The 20,079-nt window shown below is 44.4% G+C and overlaps 1 protein-coding gene across 1 annotated transcript in view; it reads right to left on the bottom strand.

Annotated features, from left to right (window-relative positions):
- Nucleotides 1–20,079, bottom strand: part of LOC142578379 (MAM and LDL-receptor class A domain-containing protein 1-like) — a 56,173-nt gene that overhangs the window by 26,252 nt on the left and 9,842 nt on the right. The window contains exons 4-9 of the mRNA XM_075687773.1: nt 18,057–18,147; nt 17,248–17,388; nt 16,327–16,491; nt 15,709–15,815; nt 11,143–11,239; nt 8,760–8,918 (exon numbers count right to left, since the gene is read on the bottom strand). Coding sequence (XP_075543888.1) covers nt 8,760–8,918; nt 11,143–11,239; nt 15,709–15,815; nt 16,327–16,491; nt 17,248–17,388; nt 18,057–18,147 — 760 coding nt within the window. The remainder of the gene's footprint in view (nt 1–8,759; nt 8,919–11,142; nt 11,240–15,708; nt 15,816–16,326; nt 16,492–17,247; nt 17,389–18,056; nt 18,148–20,079) is intronic.

Below are 20,079 nucleotides of genomic sequence, written 5' to 3'. Positions count from 1 at the left end.
ATCAACTCAGCCGCAAAATGTGAGAATCTAAGAGACAACTAAACTGGCGTTATTTAAGCCGACGTTCATTATTAGCCTTGGTTATAACTGTCAAAACGCACTGTGTATGCGAAGAAAATGCACCAAAACATGATGAAAATTCCAAGTTGGTAAGTAAAACTGAAACGTCGGTCGAAAGTTGTAACCTGTTAATATTTTTTTTAGCTGAAGTAGTCGGTGCCCATTTCCTAGTGCCGCTCGTACCCACCCTTGACAACCAACTACGAATATTTGAAATTACAAATGTCGATATGCACGCCCTGAACGCTAGAGGACGTGCTAAAGGTAAAACATAGAAGAAACTAGCTGTGAAGAGGGCAGTAAACGAAACATAACACAAAGAACTCTTGCTTTCAAGTATGCTGCCCAATTAATGACGCAGTTGCCAAATAATAATAAAGTGTAAAAAACGAACGACAAAAACCGCAAAGCATGCCCACAAGCACTAAAATTCGCTCTTAGTTCTGAAACGACAACTTCCAAAAAACACCACTCTAAATATCAACCAAGTAATTCATCTCTCTATCTTTGTGCGGCAATATCAATGGGCGGTTAACGCCTCTCACGGTGAACGGTGTACGCAATTTATTGTGAAATACAACCATATTTTCTAGCAGTAAAAATAAACTGCAACATTTGGAGCGTTAATTAACGATGGGCTCTGAAAAAAACGATTTACTGTCGATTACGATACTCCCTAAAGCGAAATTTCAGCGCAGCCGTATGCGTGTTTTCGTTTCACAGTACAGTATATGAATTGGCCCGGACAATCTGTCTAGTGCGACACGTTGCAAACAGAGGATGTGTGGAGCAACTTCCTCGCTAATCGGGAGATCGCGAGAGGTGGCGCGGGGATGGCGTGGGGGCGAATAACAGCAATCTCCGCAGACAGAACTCTATTCAAGTAACGCTTTGTTTCATTAGAGCCGATGCACACTACTCTGGCGCCATCTGGTTGGCATTCTCTCCCCAAAACCCGTCTTGCGCGACACTACCCTTTTCGTCTCACGCTTTCGCCACAACCTCCTCCTCCGCTTTCCGCTGAGTAGTTCGGCTGCACCCTGTTCCTGTGCTTTCCTCCTCGCGATCCTGATCAGCCGTGACATCACGTTCTCCTTGTGGAACGCTGGAAGTTTTCACGACTACCGACTCCACAATCTTGACTACCCTCTACGCCTTTGTATTTCAGCTGGACTCTGCCGTCGCGAAGCTACCCTGCTTTGTCGACTATGGCTAGGGGTGGCTTTCACCAAGTCTTTCGCTTACCGAATTGGATGGGCCGACGACGCCACGTGTGAGGACTGTGGTAACGAGGAGACTTTTCAACACCTTCTTTGTGACTGTCCTCGATATAGTTTACAGAGACAATCACTCGCAACTGCGATAGCGCGCTTTGACCAAAGACCTCTCACAGAAGAACTTCTTTTAAAATACCGCCATCACAAGCCATCGCAGCAGAGGGCGACGAGGGCACCGTTGCGGTTTTTGAGGGCGTCAGAATTGGACAGGCGGCTGTAGCCTGAACAAATGTTGATGTGTGGCAAGTGTCACTGTGCTGTGCGATGACAGTATTCGGTGCCAGTGACCGATTGTGATTGTGTGTCTACGCTCCTTCCTTTCCTTATCTCTACTTTGTTACCACTTTACCTCCCCCTCCCCTCTCTCCCCAGTGTAGAATAGCCAACCGGATCTTTTTCTCTGGTTAACCTCCCTGCCTTTCCCCTTTCCGCTCTCTCTCTCTCTAAACTATGGCTGACTTCACGTTCGCTTTCATCCTTCCCTATGTTCTTTCGCTCGGTTACTAGGGACAACGCTGGCGTTCGCCGATGGAACGGGTGCCTTAAAGCTGCCCTCTAAAAACTCACAACCTTATTAAAGCGAAGCTTTCTATGTCTCACTGACTCGTCCGTTAGCACCAAAAACGCACTGCAGGAAAGCCAACTTACACATCTGCGTAGAATATTAGTTTACATTCGCAGTTGTACCGATAAGAACAATGGGAACGATGCCATGCTATCGACCAATGAGGAAGCGCCATGCTACAGAGACGAACTTTATATATCTGCATTGCATTACGCGCGTCACGCAATGCATTCGCAGCTGTCACCATGGCTAGGCCGCGGGTACCGCGCACGGCAGAAGAAGAGGCTGCCGTAGCCGGATACGCAAGGCTTCTGCGTGGCATAGCACCAAGCAGAAGCCATGCGTATCCGCCGACAATCCGAACCGAGAGCGCGCATCAACGAAGCGGGAGCCAGGTGTCGTCGCCGCGCTGATCCCGAGGTTCGAAACCGGGAGAACGCTGCCAAACGCCAGTGACTCGACGCAGAACCACCTCAAGAGACGCAACTATGTAGGCGTTGGCGGATACAGAACTTGAAGGCGTTGGTGGAGACGAAACAGGTACCTCATGATCGAGCTCAGTGAGTGGGAAGTACTGGACACAATAGTGGGTCGGAACAGGAAAGCGCAGGTCATCCTAGGGCAGCGGGCTGGCAGACAGGACGATGAAGAGGGGGCAGAGTTCGGCCAACGGGGCGTCAAAAATAATTGCGTTGTTATGTTTTTGGCTGAGCACGGCTGCAGGCTGAGCGAACACAACTCCGCCAATACAAAGAGGATATACGGCATAATGGCCGCCAAGGTGGAACAGATGGGACCGGATGCTTCCGCCAAGCATCGGATATTTATCCGATGCTTTTCGTCAATGTATAGCGACACATACCCACTGACGTATATGTGGTTACGAAATTTATTCTGAAGGAGGTTCACTGAACAGTGGTACGTACCTTCTAGCAGTTACCGAATGACCCAAATTGGTATCAAAGACGTTCATTGAAGAGCAGCACATACTGAATGGTCCACACCCAATGCCCCAAGTCGGCGTCAAAGTGGTTCATTAAAGAGGGGTACACACCCAGAGCCACGTGCCCAGTCCGGTATCCGCAGTGGCGCATGTCGACGTCAAAAGGTTCGTTGAAGAGTGACACATACCTAGTGTCACATCCCGGTGACTCAAGTTGTTGGTGCGGTGATACATCTCGAAGGCGGTTCCCTCAGCACAGCAGCTCAATGTTCTACCCATTAGAGCATGGGCTACCAAGTGACCCAAGTTGGAGAAAAAATGGCGACAGACAGACAGACAGACAGACAGACAGACAGACAGACAGACAGACAGACAGACAGACAGACAGACAGACAGACAGACAGACAGACAGACAGACAGACAGACAGACAGACAGACAGACAGACAGACAGACAGACAGACAGACAGACAGACAGACAGACAGACAGACAGACAGACAGACAGACAGACAGACAGACAGACAGACAGACAGACAGACAGACAGACAGACAGACAGACAGACAGACGGGCAGGCAGGCAGGCAGGCGGGCAGGCAGGCAGGCAGGCAGGCAGGCAGGCAGGCAGGCAGGCAGGCAGGCAGGCAGGCAGGCAGGCAGATAGACTTGTAGGGAGTCCAACCAACAAACTTTGGTGTTCGTTACGCCAAGGTGAATTAAGGCACAGTTCAATAAACTAGAGTTAATTAAGGCACTCGAACCCACGACCTTTCTGGTAATTAAGCATGGTTAGTGAAGGGACAGTTATGCAAGACAGAGTTAATTGAGGCACTCGCATCCCCTATCTTTGGTGGGAGTCGAATCCCCGACTTTTGAAGTAGTCGCAACCACGGCCTGTGGTGTTAGTAAAGGAAAAGTTAATTACGGCAGAGTTAGTCCAGACGGAGTTAATTAAGGTGCTCCTATGCACAACCTTTGGTTGGAGTCGAACATGCGCCCTTTGGTGGGAGTCGAACCCACTTGGAGATATGGGAAAACCGACCATTCCCCAAAGTTGGATTCCAATTGGCACCGTGAAGGTTGACAGTCGAACTTGCTACCTTTGGTGTTAAGCTGCATTAACGCACAATTAATTATGTGAGAATTAATAAAGGGACTCAAGTCCATGACGTTTAGTGCGAGTGGCACCCACGACATGTGGTACCAATTAAGGCAAAGTTAATTACTGTACAGTAAATTAAACCACACGTACCCACAAGCTTTGGTGGGAGTCGAACCCACTTGGAGATATGGGCGAACCGAGGATGTATCGAAGTTGGATTCCTGTTCACATCGTGAAGGTTGGGAGTTGAACCCATGATTTTTGGTGGGAGTCGAAACCTCGACATTTTGCGGGAGTAGAACGCATGATATTTTGTATTAATTGAGACGAAGTTGAATAAGGCGTTCTAACCCACGACCCAACGTGGATATATGGGAGAACCGGCGATATCTTCAAGTTGGATAACAATTTACATCAAGGTCAAGAGTCGAACGCAGTACGATTGGTGTTAATAAGGCGGAGTAAATTAACATTTTAGAGCATTAATTAATTTTCAGAGAAGCTACAGACTGGAACCGCCTAGCCTATGACATCATCTCTATCGCTACATCATCTGCTTTCCAAGAACGCGTAACTGATCTTCTTCAATGTTAAATAATCTTCGCTGTTTGTTTTTCTTAGTCGAAATATAATCCCACCGCTTATTTAACACCCTCTGAAATGGGGGCCTGGAAAGAAATAAAGTGAACTGAATAAAGTTAATCGAGGCATTCGAACCCACGACATTTGGCGGGAGAAAACAAGTAAGAGAAAGTAACAAGGCATTAGAACGAAATATCACATAATATCATGCATCTCTCGTGAGCGCACAAGCTTTCGCCTTCATCCCTTTTAACGTATGCTAAAGTGACGGTCAGCTTTTTCGGACAATCTTGTCTAAATATATAGTTATGCAAGTGTCACACGTGGACTTCACAGCAGCGCCATTAGATGACATGGTGTGTCCAGAAGGAAACGTGAGACAGAAACACTGCTGCATGTATTTGTCACACGTATAACGTTTCTCCGCTACGGTAATACGGTGTGTCACTAAGTTGGTTCACTGCTAACCGCATTTGCGCGAAAACTCTTTGTGAGATGGGTTCTGGCGGAATTTTTCCTTAATGCAACTACCTTTATTGGGATACTTCACGCATTTTCATTTGTCATTGCCTCTAACCATTTTCCCGCCAACTAGGATCACTAGCCTGTGCATATAGTTTAATGGGTAGGGCATCGCTCTGCTGTGCTGACGGAACTGAGCTCAATACAAACAAAGCATTCAGACCGACTTAGGTAACTGTGTATGACAAAGTGGGCATGCACCGCTCACAAACGAACGACTTTCATGCCAGCTTGGGTCACTGGGTATAGGCCGCTCGGTATATGTCATTGTTGTTCTAAGTTCACCGCCAGTTATGGAAGGAGTTGAAGCCGTCACTTTACATCCACGTAATAAGGTGTTCGAACTTTCTCAACTTTCACCACATGGCACCACAGTCGAAATCGCTCCGTATACGAAAATAATAGGCATTAATTTTTCTGAAAGCATGATTTGTGACAAACTTGTCAGCTTCGTCGTGGAGAGGTTATCACGTACCACTGGTCTACTACGCCGACACTGCTGTACTCTTTCTTGTCAGGTCAATATTTTGCTGCATCATTGACTACTTCTTTTTTCCTTAAACTGCTGCACTTGTTTGGCTGACAGCAACCTCGGAAAATATTAAGAAGTTCCTTTTGCTGGAAAACCCGTCATGATAGCTTAGTGGCTGTGGTGTTTCTAAATGGTTTTACAACTTTATAAGTGTACAAGGACTGTTCAGTTGTCCCATGACTAACACCCTCACGGTTAGCGGGTAAGATGAAATTTTCGGTGGTAACCAAAGATTGTAATTTGTCTGCCCACCTTTTCTTGCAAAGAAAAATGATGAGTGCTGTGACAGGCGACAGAAAAAGTGCATTAAATAAGGTTTCAAAGGTATCGCTGCCAAATTTTGCTGTCGGATATTTCTGCGCGCCCAAGACTGTCTGAAAGACTACACAGTTCTCAACTACGTCTTTTCTCATCGCACGTCAAGTTGGAGCTCCGTTTTTGTCCTGTATAAATTTTAAAGGCTCTAATGATAGGGGTTTTACGCATGGGACAAGCAAAGCCTCATAAGTGTGTAAAATTTTTTAGACCATGCGCTGCTAAGCATGACATTGTGGGATTGAAACCCAGCCGTGGTGGCCGCTTTTCTATGACGACGATATAGAGAAACGCCCGCGTACCGTGCTTTAGATGCGCGTTACAAAACCACAGGTGGTCAAAGCTAATCCGGAGTCCCCCACTGGCGTCCAGTAAAAGTATATTGTGGTTCTGGCGCGTTAAATACCAGGAATATTTAAATTCTGCTGCAAGAATGAGCTGCTCGTGTCATAAGTTAGGTTCCATTCCTCGCTCACACTAAATCAATTTTTAGCAAGTATAACAATGTTCGTGCGGACTCTCGATATATGCGCATGTTTGGTCCCCCGTATATAATAGGTATAATAAGGAAAACAAGCGCATTATTTCGTTTAGCTGGTCTGAGAAGAATTCACCCACTCATTCGATACATAACTCGGAAATCTGGAAAGTCGACAGCTGGGCACTAATTATGACATACAAGCGCCAAAATACAAACTCACAACCATATAAAATAAGGTATGAAAAAGTAGTGACGTATACATTAACATGTAATTAAACTCAGTAATCCACGTCGGCATTTCTATTACTAGCGAACGCTAATATTTATTTTCATATGTCTCTATCTTAATCCAACACCCCACTAACACCAATTTTGCCTGGTTCTTGCAAGTGCATTTACTCAGTTCCTTCATAATCTCTTTTTTCGCTCTATCACTAATACGTGAATAAACTGTGCGTATAGTGTCAGTTTTTTTCTCTCTCAATTCTCCTGTTAATGTGTCCGCTAAGACATAATGTTGTATATATTGTACATTGGTGTTCTTGCTTATTTGCTTTTTAACTATGTGTATCTTTGTACCATTGCAGCCCCTGTGTGTATCTTTGTACCGTTGCAGCCCTGTCGCAAATGGTCCGGTTACGTAGGACACCATAGCCCCGTCAAGCCTCAAGACTTTCTTCCCTGGTTGATTTACTCGTACAATGCATTTGGAGATATACTGAAAAGGGCACTTAAATCAATAATAATAATAATAATAATAATAATAATAATAATAATAATAATAATAATAATAATAATAATAATAATAATAATAATATAAAGTCATTTCGACCGCCAAAAGGGCTAGGGGATTAAGTAGGGGCGTTACGACTTCGTTTTGATACATTTTGGCTGTCCAGATAATGTTTCATCATGTTACCGCTGAGAACACCACTTGATTCCATGTGTTGATAAGCGTTAGCTTCTTTCTTGTAACCTAGACGCTAGTTGGTGTATGTCGCTGAGATACCGAGTGATGACCGCACGGAATAAAAAAAAACTAATGCTCGCAGTTTGCATCCTAGTCGATATTATGATGATGACGCGGCGATGAGCAGCGCATATAATGTGCAGAAGAACCCGTGTCCTACAGCAAGAATGGAATGGGTTTCAAAAGAAGCATATCAGCATTGTGGCCAGCAGAGGAACAATAGGTTGAAAAAGCGCTGCGAGCTTATGATTTTCTCGGCTGACGCAACGTATACGTTTTTTTTTTCATATTGCTAACAATCGCTTTCGTTGTGCAGTGTAAATAAATAGGAAGCAGCAGCTGTTCATAGTGACGCCGTTTCTGTAGTCGGTGACAACCGAAGAATCACGAACAAGCTCCATCCGCAAAAACGCACTGCATCTGTTCTTCAACTGTGAAAGAGAGCCGAGCCAGCTTGAGTTCGCTCACAGCCTAATGACCTTGCTCTGCTAACGAACATGATGGGCTAATTAGAAAATAGAAGCTATATATTTGAAGTAAAAATGTTATATTTTTTTAGCAAGGATGTCAGGATCCCCCATGAAATTTGTCTAGACTTGCAGGTTTAATCCTGAAACCAGCGATACAAAGTACGATTTATATGAAAAAATATTTGTTTTATACACTCGAAACTGCTTGGCGTCAGGCAAATAAGTGAACCTAATTGGCTAAATGGCGCATCTTTGTTATCTCAAGTACGATTTATTGCACGTGCAATACGTTATACTGTACTCAATGTACATGCCCCAGTTGTACGCGTTCTACCAGGTGAATAAATTGTCTTGTGTCCTATGCAATTCGTGTTTGAATTAGACAGCTTACATATAATATTGTATTTCTTAGGTTCTCATTGACTATAGTTGGAACACTCTAACCCCCCGTGTTCAGAAATGCATGTAAACTTTAAGCCCATGCTTCACTTTACTTAGATGACGCGTGTCGTGAACGCACCAAAAGAAACGCAGTGAGTGCCTTCTGCGCGTTCACACCAGGCATAATTTATATCAAGTCAAGCATGACCTTCGAGTCAAGATGCATTTCTGAATAAGGGGCGATACTCTACATCTATTCCTAATAGAATTCGTAACTTTCAGCGGACGCTCTTTTCTATTTTTGTCATCATCATAATCAACCTGTTTATGTTCTCTGCATAAGCGGTGCGATTCAAACAGGGCACAAATACAAGGCTGCTCTGATGATATCTATATTGCAATAACTGAGGCTCTTTAAACCTTCTGCATTATACCTTTATTACAAAAGAGACTAGGATACCTCTTATTTCTCTATGTGCAGTTATTTCATGAGCATTATGTAAGCATTCTTGCTTCGTCTCAGCTAGTGCATTCCAAGGATGCGATAGGTGCGGCTGACTGACCGGTGCCATTTCCAAAAGTATGGTCTTGAGGAGGCCTCGGCAGTGTAGTTTTTAGGTGTTCTCCACCCATGAGCCAGGAGACCACGTTGGGATCCGGTAGGTACCGGTTCTGCCAGGAACACCAACCATCCTCGAAGTTGCAGTGGTGGTCGAAGATATCTGCACAGCAACAAGTGCACACAGCACCGGGAAGGTGCGCATAGTTCTCTCTATGTGCTACATACACCGCTTTTGCTGCTGCTGTTGCTGTTGCCTCGGAAAATCATGATGCGCAAATGATTGTAATGGTGCATTCGTTTCTTTCTTGCTATTGCATTCGATTCTCGTCTTACGCACAATAATTATTGAAAGCGCAATGAACTTCTTTTAGAAATGAATTCTTACCATCCATATTTTATCATCCATCCATAAATAGATAAATACGTAAGTAAATGTGATAGTTTCATACGACGGGTGCAGAATTAAAAATGAAAGCAAATATTTGCGTTACGCTAGGGTGACACGCTGGCGCTAAGGAGCACGCGGTGCAACTGCTTCTGCATAACAGAATAAACGCTCTGAGAGTTATGAGGAGAGTCGGATCGCTGGCGCGATGACTATAGCCGCTAGCGGCCTCGCAGTCATCGCATCTCGGTTGTGCACGAGGCGTTTGACCCGAGAAAAAACAGTCGGCATTTGTAGCTCCCTGTTTGTCGCCAGTTCCACTCAGACGACGACAGACACTACGCTGTGGTATGCGCAAAGCTGCTCAGCTTCAACGCTAAAGGCCGAACCACGTGTACGCATGCCGGCGTGCGTTTGTCGCGCCTCGCGCGGAATGGCGGCTTGGCGGACGCCAGCGCGCGCCCGTTTGGCTAAACCATTTTCGCCTCGGCAGACCTCGTTTGGTATTCATTTTCTGAGGCCCAACCAGAGCATCGGAATTTGTCTGAAGAAGACATTCGTGTTCGCGCCGCGCTTCGACGCGTCACGATCTGTCCAGCACCATCTGCGCATGCCTGGGCGCGCGGTCACGCGCCGGCTGGTGTATACGTGTAGTTTGGGCTTAATGCGAACAACGTAGCAGCGAATGCCAGAACGCTCCAGTATAGCGGTGGTCCAGCATGTTCGATTGAGTGGACCGCAAAGGTGCGTTCCTTTTAACTTCATCGCTCTTGCAGCCAAATGCAACGTATGTCAGGTCTCGGGAGACCTTCTATAATCCGCCACGCGCCGAGAACACATGCGCCGTGACAGCAGAACTACGCCCATATAGCGACGGCAGCTGCCTTAATGCGCCCTATTTTCTCTTTTTGTGCATCTGTAACTTTTATGTCGCAATAAAAATGTAAATCTTTAGTTTAACAATCAGTTAGTATTCGCATTCTCAGATTCGGTGTCTTTCTTTATAGTGCATCATTAGCGAGTGAACAAAGGTATTCACGCGGCTGAAACGTAGGTTGTGCTAGCTTTTAAGATAAAATTTTTAGTATACTTTTATGAGATAAATTTAAGCCGTACTTTTCACGTGTGCTTACTTAAGCATTATTTCCGCTAAAGAAAGAAGTCACGGCCAGAGCAGGAATGCTCAAAGATATTTTACTGCGAAGTGCCGTATATTGAAAAGGTAGCTTCAATGAAGCAGGCTATCCCTGGGGATGGTGAGCTCAGTGCGTTCTATGGAGTCACTGATGCTCACGGTTTACTGCGCCAGAGCAGTAATTGTTGTACTGAAGTTTGTAGACGGCAATCTTGCGGTGCTGAAACATTTTATTGAATGGCAATGAATCGAGGGGCAGCGGAATATACCTCTTGCACGTTCACGGCATCAAGAAGTGTGAACTATATGTGCTTATACGTAATGGAATCTGAGCGATTGTAGTAGGCAGTCGAGATTAATTTGAATGTAAGGAACTGCTTATGCTGCACAAAAATCTCAGTGCACGTTTTTTTCCCCACGGAGGCTTGATCAGACATGTACTAATGTACTAATTCGTTCTTTGTGGTACTGCTGCTAACGTTAATAATTATAAGTAATGTGGCGTTTATATGCACAGGAGGCCCCATCATTAATCTGACCGTGAGAATTCCTCCGAATAATTCGAAAATTGTCCATTCAAACAGGCAAAGATAACAAATTTTGATACTGGCTATCTGATTGTGACCACAACGCATTGCTGATAACATCAGCGCCCGCGTACTGAGCTGCATAATGCCGTTACGAGTATGCCACTTTACTGGGCGAAGATTAAGTGGATATTATTAGCAGTTGAATTACTATTCTTTGACATCTTCCTTCATTTCAGCGTAAATGGTAAGCATACAAATCAGATTAAGACCGTCACTGAGTCAACTTACCAACTGCGAGAGAAAGGAAGCAAAGAATGCACTTTTTTCTACTCACTTCGCCTTCCCGTGCACTTGAACAGGCGGATGGCGTCAAAGGCACAGTATGGCTTGGGGATGAACTCTTCTGGTGTGAGAGCGCAGCTTAATTGAATCTGCAAAGCACATTTGAGCGGATGTTGAACAAAGTATTCAATGTCCTTGCCATGCATGTGCTGCAAGACCAAATTCGAGAACTTCTAGCAACAAGACTTGCTGTTGGGCTAGTTGGTTTATTATGTATAGTAAAATTAAAGGTGCGCGAGAATGGAGATGAACAAGACTGAACAACACCAGCGCTCCTGTGTTGTTCGACTCGTCCATCTCGTTTTTTTTTTTTTGCACTCTTTTAATTTTATTGTACACTGCTGGCTACCATTAGTGTAACGTCGAGGTTTTAAAAGGACTGGACTGTCCAGCAAGTGCGAGCAACTTTCCCTCGCAATTTCAACTCCGCTTCAAAGATACACGAACACCACCTTTCATGAAGCTGAATCTGGCGTAGCCTTCTCGGATGAATTTGTTTCCCGCTCATACGATTGCATTCTCCTGAGATGGATATGATTTGCTCAAGGTGGCGCAGACGATCTTCAACTAAAATTAAAGGGACTGTCAACCAATCTTCAAGGTACCCATTTTTCAGTGCAACGGAAAGCATACCGGTCAGAGTGTCTAATCCTGAAGTGGTAACACGGAAAACCCTGTGGAACACTTTTTATCAGAATTTTTACTTCCACACTGAGCAGGTAGTCTTTCACAGTGATAGTTTAGTGCGATAGCAATTATACGCCTGCATGGTTTGATGGCAGACGACAAGCGCGGCCGTAGCTGTGAGAAAGTATTATTTTGCTCCTGAAAAATATGTGCCTGCGAAACAAAACATGTTCCTCCGACTGCTTATTTTCTAAGTATTAACTTGTTTCCGCAGTATTATCTACGTGTTTTTACCGTTTCCTGCCTAACTGATTTCGTCAGTAACCAGTCAAGAGCATCTTTTTTTAGCCAAGTCATGTTCTCGAAAGTGAAACGACGGGGTCACACGTGAAAAGTATCACAGCCTGTTGCCGTGGCCACGCGTGAGCTAATATTGTAGCGCTCACACCCACTTAACGGCACAACTAGTCGATGGTATTTTGTATCTCTCAGGGAGACCATGCAACTCTGAGTACTTACGCGGAAACTCGCCCACGCATAACGACATGTGCGCCACCGTGCATTGTCGGACGAATGTGTCGTTCGTTGCCGTGTACTTTCTTCCCTACGTAAGACTCATAGGATAAAGGGCAAGCATCTAATAATGTGCGCACTGCAATTTTAAGCAATAATTATGCTGTATTAAGTAACAGCGGGCTCACGTACAGTAATCTTATATAATCGATACGGAGTACCATGATTTCGCCACCAGGCCACGCCACTTACAGGGTTTTGAGACTTTCTTCGGCAATTTAAAATTATAATACCTACCTAAATGGTGAACAGCGTGCTGGATTCTGTCGCTTTAAATCACGGTCATTTGTTTTCCATCAACGTCTCACAAAACATTCTGGCCAGTCCTCAGTCCCTTTAAGGAAGGAGTACGAGCATATGCTAAGCTTTACACTAGCTGAACGAAAGCGAAAACTGCGCTTGCGCCACTTTTGCTGCTAAGTCCTGCCGTAGAACTATAGTGAAGTTGTGAACATTGTAGCAGGTGTGAAATAAATGAAGGATTATAACTAATGTTCTCCATTGGTTCGGGACTTAGCATCTGCTGTGGCTTGGCTCAGTTGACCAAACCATACTCGGTAGCACAGTGTAGAGTTTTCTGGTTGCTGCGCCTGGTACACTACGAGTTAAAATTTGCTGGGTGCTCCTTGTTGCTTTCCTAGCATCGTGTAATCTTCCTTGCGATCCGGCAGCACAAGTGAGCGGTTTATGTATTTTATTAATTATTTATTTATTTATTTATTTATTTATTTATTTATTTATTTATTTATTCATTTATTAGTACCCTACACAGCCCAACTTAAATAGCATGAAAGTTATACATAGCAATCATAAGAAAAACAGCTAATGCTAACAACGTAAATAATGCAATTGTAGTATCATTAATAAACGTAAAAGTAGACAGTTATCATAAACAGCAAAGCCCTTAGTAAAAATGCACTTACGTTTATTATAACGAATGTACAATGTAAATACCATAAAACTTCAAGCAATCTTATCTTAAATATACATGTTTACAATAAAAATTACCCGGCGCGATGTACCCAGCGACATCAATCAGAGAGCAAGCTTATTAAATCTCTGGCAATGAGCCAGAGAAAGCAACACCAGATAAATTATCAGATATGTCAGCTAAAACTAAAAACTGACCCTGCGCAATATGAACGTTAGATTAGAATTATTTGGGAAAGAAAAAAAACGATGGTACAATGACATTATTTTTAGATGAAATGTAATAGTTAAAGAGATCACAGCATTTAGATGCGCAATGCTCAGGCACGATGTAGCCTGCAATGCAATTCCTCAATAGGATAGCTTGCGGCAGGGCCGATGAGTTGAAAGTATCACTATTTCCGTAAATGCGCCCTAAGCTGATCTTATTACGCTATCTGCATGACAACCTAGTGTACGATTTAAAATGCACGGGTGATGTACAGATGACCACATATTAGTGTGAACAAATTTGTGAAATAGTGACAATAAGGAAGTATCAAGAGGCACGGCTTATGGTAGAAGTCAAAGATGCGCGGTAATTTGTTTTGTTCTTGATTTGAAGCTGTTACTTGAAATAATTCGACTGACTTTTTTTGTTATGAATAGCCTCTAGCATATCGATTAAATAATGATTATCGGGACACCAGTTCGCGCAAGCAAATTCATGTTGAGGACGAACTAAAGCACGCTTGCATACGTATGCTGGAAGGAGGTTTACGTAGGTTAAGGCGTACTATCCTAATGTCCTGGAAGCACTCGAACAGAGAGAGATGCTACGTGAGGACCAAGAAGGATTCGAGCTTAGGTTATGTTCTGTAGTCCCGTGTTAAGCTAGGTTATGTTAGGCTAGGTTTGGTTACGTATGACGCCCTTCCATTCCCTCCAAATACGGATAAAAGAGCACAATTAAATGCAAGCCACACAATTCGTTTTCACGGTGAAATATGGGCTTAATTTAATAATCGCAATAAGGAAAGTAATTTCCAGGCAAAGGAACTTACGGCGCTGATCACTTCGTAGGATCGAGTACTGCCGGCTAAGAAACCACTTGCGCGATCGTATTGGTCAGCGTAAATTATATGGTAACAGAATAAACATAGGTGTCTTTAGATTACGGTCGAACTTGAGCTGCGTATAGGCAACACTAAAGCTTACAGGGCGTGGTTATTGCGAAAGACGTTGAATGTATCGCGTAGCTCACCAAGAAAGCCTATAAACACACACAGAAAAACACTGCGCTAACATAAATTGCTGCAGTCTAGGTCTCTCAACAGCGAGCTGAATGCGTGCCCGACCTTTGCTGAAATCTAGTTTTCGCGCAAACATCACGCCAATATATATCTTACGCCATTCGCACACAATTTGCGAGAGCATATAGAATGTTCATACTTCTGCAAAAACCGTTTGCGCAATTTTACCGATTACAATTTACCGATTTACCGATTTTACCGATTACAATTAATTAATTGAGAGAAATGTAGAATTTCGACGGGTCTGTCACACGGCATGCCACTTCGTCGTAGGGTCTTGCTAGTGCAAAATGAAGCATGGAACTTGCTGCACGTGTTGCACAGCAATCCGCGTTGCTATAGGTAACCCGGAATAAACATTGTTGGGGCCGCAATATTATCTGACCAAGCACACCAGTGAGTGCAACATGCGCGCCTGCTTCCCGGAACAAGCCATCGCACTACGCCGCTTTCTGCTGGCTTCACCTGCGACCGGGTCGGTGATTAGTCGGTGAGCCAGCGAAGCGCCATCCCGCGGAACGTAGTACAGATTAGTGCTTTGTACACTGATATGAAACACACACGCTGGGCGGATTGAGTGGTTATAGCCGTGAATGATCAATGATAAGGAAACACTGTAACACAAGACATAAAAGTATGGTAGACAGTCACCTCGTCTCGTTTTGCGCGTGTTCACGAAGGCCCAGCGCGAAGCTATGTGCTGCACTGCACACCTACTTAGCAGGTAATGGGTTTATGAGGCACTGCGCATTGCCGTTGGCTGTCCGCACGTTGTGTTCTAACTGGAGCTATAACAAACTGATTATCTGGCAAGTAATGTGTTACGCCACACAGCTGACGCAAAAAATACCTGGTTTGTTTGCGGCTAGGTGGAGTATAACACCCACTCACGAAAAAGGAACCTTGCATGGCCTCCCAAAGTTCCAGTTTATTCCACGCCTAGACCCATGTAGTGCTGCTCGTTGACCGCGCCATGCGGAGCGAATGTTGCATCAGTCATCGAAGGCAGAATTTGATGCTCACATATTTTGCGCAGGATTCTTAGACGCTTGTACAAGGCATGCCACAGTTATAAATAGATCAAAAAATTCTCTAATAAATATGTCTGAAACCTAATCCTCGTCGTGCCATCTCACCTTAAAGTCACTTTCCTGCTTGAAAGCCACGTCGACTCTGGTCCACTCTGCTCTTATCAAGCGCTTGGAAGTGCGGGACCAGAGCAGTTCAGTGGTTTGGGAGCTTCCTGGGAGGGAAATACGGTAAATGTAAATCTGTGAAATGTATTAGCAACCAACCACAATGCCAATTACTGATGATCATTGATGAATCACTGATGAATTAAAGTAGCTATAAAATGAAAACGCGTGAAAATACAATAACATCTACATTGGGCAGAAGTAGTTCAAATTGCCACATTCCGGAGCCCAGCAAACACATGTGTTGTGACGTACAGTTTTTAAATTAGGAATTGAAATTATTAGATATGCTTAATACGGGGATGCGGCGGAGATTATACACTACGCGTTATCAACAGCAGTCGTATTCAAAGAAGATATGCCTTTGTAGCTGACGTTTCCACGATGATTTCGATATGACGATTTAAGCTTTTCAAGTTCACTAAGACAAAAACTTTCCTTAAGTGTACGGAATAGGATATTTGCAGCTGCATATCAATGCGCTGCTCTGAACAGAAAAACTTCAAACGATGAATGCATGCTTTTTTTAGTCAGACAACGAAAAACAATGTTTCTTGCCTCTTGTGGCAGCAGCTAGAGCATACGATTTCTCTGGGTTGCTCAGGCTCCATGGAACGTAATAGTGAAACTGCAGACATTGCATTTCCTTGCGGCCTTTCAGCGACGGTGATGTCAAAGACGCTGTCGTGAAGTTTCCCAGTGTACCGAGGTAAACCACACCGCCTGTAAGAAAATATTGCCCGGTTTTCTCAAACAGGAGCTCAGACGTAAAGAATTACTCCGAGCAAATGTCTTGCCGGCATACTGGCTCAAAAAACGCCCTACTGAGCTAAAAGAGATAGCAACGCAACCGTTCTGTTAGCGCTCGCTTCGCGCTGTCTGAACTGGCTAATGTGCGCCTTCGTTACATGCGAAACTTCTAGCTCAGCTACTGCTCTTTAAATAAAGAAACGTCTGGCGACGAGTCGGGCCGGTCTTGTTCGTTCAATTGTTCGTTCATTGAATACACTTTGGTGCACGCTAGGCACATGAAAATTACGCATTCCTTACGAACGCCGTTCCCAGCACAATAACGGCGGCACTATTTCAGCAACGACGGCACGCCGTGAACGCTGACGTAGGTAACGAAGAAAGAATGCCAAGCATAGTTCTATTGCGATAGCAATTATATATAAACACCAGGCGCATTTGTGCCATCGCCGTCACCGCATGTTCTGTATAAAGTACAAGGGCGATAACATCGTCGCCACACGTCGTATGCTATATGTGCGAGTGATAGCGTGCGAGGGTGAGCCGACGATGGAGGCTGGACGATGGAGTTGTGGAAAAAAATGATTGAGAGAGTAAATGGTAAGGAATACTGCAACAAGGATCATTACGGCCGTATAAATTTTGTGAACAAACCAGATCGCAGAATTAATGGAATTATGCAAGCAGGACTTTCTTCAGTTGTAGATAAGAGGATCTATAGGAGCTCACCGAGAATTGTGTTGGTCGAGTAGTCTATTGACTTGAAGCTCTCTCGGCTGGTGTCCTCCAGTTTCCAGGTATTGTCCCCGCTTCCGAAGTCGTAGCCGCAGGCGTCGCCCCAGTCGAAATCACAGGAACCACTCCTCGGTTCTTCAATAAATTAGCAAGAAATAATTAGAAATAATATTTGAAGGGAAGAAATAAATGGGCGATTACGGCGACGAAGCATAAATTCCTTCCTTCATTTCGTGAAACTTCCATACCAGACATGTTAGTCCAAGAAATGTCTCACATTGGGATGTCATACAAAGGAAAATACAAAGGAAAATTTTATTCCTTTCTACTAGGCGAGTGCTCCAAGTTTTTACACGCGAAATAAATATAATAAATGCTTGGGTGTATTTCTGCAAGACACATATTTCTGTATTACCGTTGTTTGTGTAGAATTATGCTTGTTGATATTTTCTGCACCGCCTATGTGCGTTTCCCTCATAGAAGTCCTTAAGGCCTTACAAAAGTTAGTAACTAGGTAATATCACCATAAAAGACAAATGAACATGTAAGTCACCAAATGAACAGCAAGTTTTTAGACACTGAGGTGCAGTTTACATGAAAACTTCTACTGTCGAGCCATTCAGGTTCTTCCTGGCAGTTCTCTGTACTGAATACGGAATACAACTAAATTTACTGCCAGAGTAATTATAGCCCTTTCTATCGAGAGATGGAACATAGGAGCGGTAAGAAATTGTCAATAATAGGCGGGAAAATTATTTCTGATCAGGGACGCTTGAACAGGTCCATATTCGTGGCATTCTTACCTGGAGGACATGGCCCGCTTTCCACCGTCAAGTCGTCAACCGCAAACGTGGCCTTCTCGGGACTGTCCTTCACTCTGTGGGCGATTTGTATCTGCACGCAGTTGTTAAGTTACTTATCAACGGCTTTTGTAAGTGCGAGAACGTGAAGAATGCTAAAGCACTGTGTTGCGTTCTAGCGAAGTAGATGAGCATCACCCCACTTTGAGAGAAAAGTCGGACTTTTAGTCGTCATTTCGCATTAGGCAAATATCGCTGCGCCGCGCGAAGCTTCTGAGATTCATACGCGGTAGCACGAGGTTTCGTTACTTACACGCTTTCTATCCAGCTCTATCCACTTCAACCAACCTGCCGGTCGCAACTTCCTCATGCTACCTACGTTAAGATGCTCCTGCTCTGTCCTGCTATAAATGGGCGGCTGTTTAGAGAATGAAGTAAAAAAGACAAATAATAATAATAAATAAGGAAGTGATATTTACTTTTTTGCACCTTTCCCTGCGGCGTAACTACGTATTTAAATAAGAATGTGAAGTCCCTCCTTATGGGAGCATTGCAGTATTGGCATAGCAAGCTTATTGTCCACGAGCCAACGCGCGTAACCGCCTGCCTGATTGCTTCGTAGCTGCGCAGCCTTAGTACCCTCTTTCGAGTACGCGGAACCGAAAGGAGCGGTGAATATCCGTCGTACACGCCGGAGCAGCACACACAATTGAGACAGTTCACAGTTATGTTTTTAAGCCGACAACCGAGGGAGAGGCGGTGTAAAGGCCATCACATGCGTATTCGCCTAAGCCTAAGGAAGACTTCGTACACCATAAAAAAATTACGGGGAAGGAAGCAGACACACGGAGGGATTAGGTTGCGCGTGTTTCAACGATGAAGCGATTTTTGGCTAAAAGGATATTGCGAAGTTCTTAGGAGGGGGTATCAGGTGGTACTTTCGTTGCGCATCTAGAGCGCATATTTGCGTCCGCTACATTATTTTACTGGTTAAATGCATGTCCCACCCTCCGCTGTGCCTGGTGGCTGTGGCATTGCGCTGCGGACCCCTAAATCCTGCGTGCGATGCTGGCCGTGTGAGCCCCGTACCGATGAGGGAAACGCAAAAAACGCCAGTTAAAGAAACTCAGTAGGTAAAAATTGATCAATAGACCCCTGCTACGGTGTGCCTCATGATCATACTCATGATCATACTGTGAAAGGCCGATATTTTTTTATTTCAGTATTACAAAACATGGGGGGTGTTTCTTTTCAATGTTACAGCTGTCATGAAGGATCACTGAAATAAGAACAAGATAATATCCTTTTCACTACTACCTTGCTCCCTTACGTGGACTACTTCTGCTTGATGTTAACCAGTTCTTCGACCTGTGATTATTTCTCTTCGTTGACCCCAAATCTCAGTAATCAAAACTGTCCACAAGGTGAACTTTGTTGCCAGCACAATTGGTGATGAGCGGTCTTGCTAAATGACGTGCAGCCTGGATAGCCCCTTAATTCAGAAGAAAAATGACAGCGCCGAAATGCTGGATAATGATCGATGCAATGTGTGTGGTATATTCATTGCCCCGGGTAACCTGCTCCCATTTCATAAAGGCAGGGTTGGAATGTTGCTTGTCTGTGCCGGAACTGCAGCCAAATTGACTAAATTACCGCGCAATACACTTGTCGGACTGGTCTACTAACACATATTAACTAGGTTCACGTCACTGCAGCCCATCTGTAGCACGCCACTGTGAAAACCGGACGGGCCTCTTACAGGATCCTCGAAGTTTAGTTGCAATATTGTATAATCGCTTTCTTCTCCCTTTACGCCACAAATAGCTCAAGTTCTCCTTGAAGATGACCAGCACGAACGCACCTTCGTTGTTTCACATCATTGCTTCTCAAATTAACTTCTCCCTGCACACTTTTTGATGCGAAGACTTCTTAGCGCTACCTCCCGGACTTTGCTGCTGTCTTGGACCGCTGTCACGCGCTAATGGGCACGCACACACGTGTTTAGACTAAAGAAAGGATTGCAACA

Source organism: Dermacentor variabilis, chromosome 4 (assembly GCF_050947875.1).
Source record: "Dermacentor variabilis isolate Ectoservices chromosome 4, ASM5094787v1, whole genome shotgun sequence".
In the NCBI taxonomy this organism is placed as follows: Eukaryota; Metazoa; Arthropoda; class Arachnida; order Ixodida; family Ixodidae; genus Dermacentor; species Dermacentor variabilis.
This window is presented reverse-complemented; position numbering and strand designations above follow the sequence as displayed.